The 3,834-nt window shown below is 39.3% G+C and overlaps 1 protein-coding gene across 3 annotated transcripts in view; it reads right to left on the bottom strand.

Annotated features, from left to right (window-relative positions):
• Positions 1-3,588, bottom strand: part of tkta (transketolase a) — a 9,093-nt gene extending 5,505 nt beyond the window's left edge. The window contains exons 1-5 of one of the 3 annotated variants that reach the window (XM_035662227.1): positions 3,420-3,588; positions 2,489-2,491; positions 1,675-1,771; positions 1,203-1,300; positions 199-390 (exon numbers count right to left, since the gene is read on the bottom strand). In XM_035662227.1, coding sequence (XP_035518120.1) covers positions 199-390; positions 1,203-1,300; positions 1,675-1,771; positions 2,489-2,491; positions 3,420-3,526 — 497 coding nt within the window. In that variant the 5' untranslated portion in view covers positions 3,527-3,588. Of the gene's footprint in view, positions 1-198; positions 391-1,202; positions 1,301-1,418; positions 1,533-1,674; positions 1,793-2,488; positions 2,492-3,419 lie in introns of all 3 variants that reach the window. The other 2 variants (XM_035662225.1, XM_035662226.1) reach the window with 2 other exon arrangements.
• Between the last annotated feature and the right edge of the window lie 246 nt (positions 3,589-3,834).

Below are 3,834 nucleotides of genomic sequence, written 5' to 3'. Positions count from 1 at the left end.
ATGCTTCATATAGGTAGATGGCATGGACACACACCAGGTGAGTATTCACACAGTGTAACAGTTAAGAATAGACACCAGATAATGCGTGTTGCTAAAATGCTACTTGTGTTACCACAACCTTTTACATAATCTTCCAACACATACAGTCCATTGACAGCCTCAACTGCAACATGAATATTCAGTTTTATGCACTATTACCCGAAAGCTTCGCAGCGTTTCTGATATTTCTCCACGTGATGTTGCAGGGGTGCGGGGTCACTTTGGCCCAGACGGTTGATATCCATGATGGCCACCAGGTTGTCAAGCTGATAGTAGGAGGCGAACGACATGGCCTCCCAGACAGCACCCTCTGACATCTCCCCATCCCCCAGCAGGCAGTACACACGATAACTGAGATAAAGAACAGGGTGAGATAAGGGTGAGGTGTAGTGCTTTCAAGATGCAGGCAAATCTCACTTAAATGTTCTCTGACACTTTTCCAGTCAGATTGATTTCTTTTTCCATTATCTGACAGTTGGGCCGGTAACCAGCTGTGACATGATAAAAGCTTCCTGAGGCTCCTAAAGGCGTGGCTGCTGAGTTTCACACCTGCCTCTGAAACAAGTCTCCCATGAAAATCACTGAAAATGGGGCAAATTGTTGTCTTATTTTATCACAAAAATGTTTTATATAAATAAAGTGCATCGTAAGTATATCTTATGGTATATGATATCTAGGTGTTTCATTCAATGGTGTTTTTTTTGGCTGCCATTACAAAGGAAATGAAATTATTTTTGCGATGATAAATTAAAACAATAGACTAAAATATGAATTCATGGTTGAAAGCACAACCCCTGAATTTGATTCTGAGATTAAATCTGCTTGGATGGTAAAAATAACTGAGATATGACTGCCGGGCCTGTGATTATTAGAGCAGAAGAATCGTGAGAGCAGAGCATGTAGCCGCAGCACACACCCACAGAATCTGGAAAATCCTTATCACTGAACCCTCGAAAGAAGTATGATGTTTAGTGCATTAACACACCATAATGTAGTGAACATTCATATTGTATGTCAAATGAAGTGAAGTCAAATGAAGTCTCACGATTTTTTTAATACATGTAAGAAATCTAAAATGCATATAAACATAACAAAAAATGCTTATAAAGCTAGTAAAGTCATTTTTTTCACTTGCATGTGTGCCCACACGTATGAGGGATTACCTGGATTTGTCAAAGTATTTCCCAGTGTAAGCCATTCCACAGGCCACACCAAGACCCTGCCCCAAGGAGCCAGTGGCTATGTCCACAAATTGCTGCTTCTGAAATGCACACAACACACACATACACACACAGTAAAGTTTTATTAAAAACTGTTGGCACACAGTTTGTTCTCCATGAGATGATTCCTTATGTGTGGAACAATATGTGAAAGCTTACAGGGGTTGGGTGGCCCTCCAGGGTAGAGTCAACGTGGCACAAACTGAGCAGCTCGCTCTCCTTCAGGAAGCCGGCTTCAACCCACATGGAGTACAGGGCTGGAGCAGCATGACCCTGGGGGAGAAAAAATAACCACAAATCAATGTTATTTTAAGTAATTAAATGAAAAGGTCAAATTCTGGATGGCACATAGACACAAACAAAAATATGAAAGCAGGGCCTCCTGTCCAGGCCAGTAAGACTGACTGAGTCTCACCTTGGACAGGATGAAGCGGTCATTGTTGAAGTTCCGTGGATCATCGTAGCGGTACTTCATGGTGTGGAAGAAAAGCACAGACATGATCTCTGCCACACTGCAGCATGATGTTGGGTGTCTACACGAGAGGAAGAGGAGATGGTGCTGTTATCCATATGTCAGACTTAAGTACATACACATGCACACAGGAATGTACTGCAACCAAAAAGACCCACTGCTTTAATTTGAACACATTCATTATTATTAAAAGCATAGGCCTATACTTAGAAATCAGGTTACTATGAATACAACGTTGCATATTGTTGCAGGTGGAAAATGATGCTACATTCTTAAAATGCTACACTAAAATTGATAAAAATAGAAATAGATGCAGCCCAGAAGTAAAATTACAATGATTGAAAATAGTGCACATACTCCCTTTTGAGCTGTATAAAAAGCTGAACATGTGGGTGGCTTTTATAGATTTTTAGATGTCACAGTTTAATCCTAAAGAGAAAACCATTTTGTAATGCTAATAGAGCATACTACATGCAAAATCCCACAACAGATTAGATAGAAAACTGGTTTAAATGCAATCATAGCATTAAATTTAGGACATTTTTTACTTTTATAAACAATAATTACAAAGAGCCATTATATTAAACCACCCACCAACTTCACAGTAAATCATCAAGATATTAAAGTATTTCACTCAATAATGTAAGAAAATGACACATGGAAAAGTTATTAGGCTACTTACTCATTACTCATTAACATTAATTAGACTTATATTATAATTATATAATATTTTAGGCTAAGTAACATTTTGTTAAACCTTCTTCAGTTTCTCTTTGTTCCCATCAAGTGTCTCTTAGACACAACAGCACTGTGCATAGGGGTATATGATAACCCTCTTGATTCTTCAAATAGAAACAATTTGGCGGTGAGTTGTTCAAACCATGTGAATTCTTGGGGGGGAGGGCACTGTTATTTTTTTTATCTCTAAAGAGGCATTTTCTTTTCTTTCTGTTGTGATACTGAACAATGCAACAACAATCTTTAATATAGCTATACATACAATACACCTGATATTGCTCAGGGAAGTCTACTGTGTCCAATATTGCATCGGAGCATATCACCTTTCCACAGTCAGAAATCAAATACAATATTTATCCTGCAAATGTAACAAAAGTGAATATAAGATTTTGAAATAACTTTAATGCATATAACATTCATTTTAAGCCATTCTCTAGAATATAAAAATCTTATCATCTGACAAAATGATTCACGTTTAATCTGCTATGATTTCAGTGCCCTACAGTCTGTGAATGTTAAGCGCAATACACTTAGAAGGGTAAATGTGTGCACTGAAATTTCTGCAGCATGGTGTATATTTTATATACCACAAAGTTCTGTAAAGCAGACTAAAGAACATTGTGAAATGTGCATATTTCTATTTAATTAATAAGAAATCCATCATCACCTATCAAATAACAACTGTGGATGTTCAAATGATCAGTCAATGTCCGTTGACCAGAGGAGGAGAACAAAGGCAGGACATGCTGTTCCTTTGGCCCTTCACTTGCATTTATGTACATCTGTACAAGCATGTGGCATGTAGCTCAGTGACTATTGGTGTTCACCTATGCATGCTGCAAATAAATATCAAGTTTGCATTATGTTTTGCACACATTTTGTATATTTGCATTGTGCATTGCATGTACAGACTTAAAGCTCATGTCTGAGAGTCAGTGGAGGCGACTCACCCGCTGCCTGCTGCAGTTGTCGCCTTGATGGAGTTGATTCGGAGGCGGTTGGCAATGTTCCTCAGTGCCTGCACTGTCTGCTGGTCAGGTTTGTGGTAATCCTCCATGAAGGCAAAATGTCAGGTTCCTCAGCACTAGAAAAGTGGACCAACTAAGATCCTTTGTTGAGTTTGTGTGTTTTGATTGTGTGTGTGTGTGAGAGTGAGGGTTGCCAAAGAGCAGCACCTGTATGTGTGTGTGTGAGTGGTGGAGGCAGAGAGAAAGAGAGAGAGAATGGAGGAGAAGTTGGATTTATCCTATCTGGCATGCAGACACATAGATGCCCAAGGACACACTGCACACAAACACACACACCCAGACACACACACACACACACACACAACACACACACACACATACACAGAGGGGGAGAGGA

The sequence above is a fragment of the Morone saxatilis genome, unplaced genomic scaffold (assembly GCF_004916995.1).
Source record: "Morone saxatilis isolate NCDOM2014 unplaced genomic scaffold, NCSU_SB_2.0 Contig18, whole genome shotgun sequence".
NCBI classification, from domain to species: Eukaryota; Metazoa; Chordata; class Actinopteri; family Moronidae; genus Morone; species Morone saxatilis.
The sequence above is the reverse complement of the archived record's forward strand: the minus strand, read 5'-3'. Positions and strand labels throughout refer to the sequence as shown.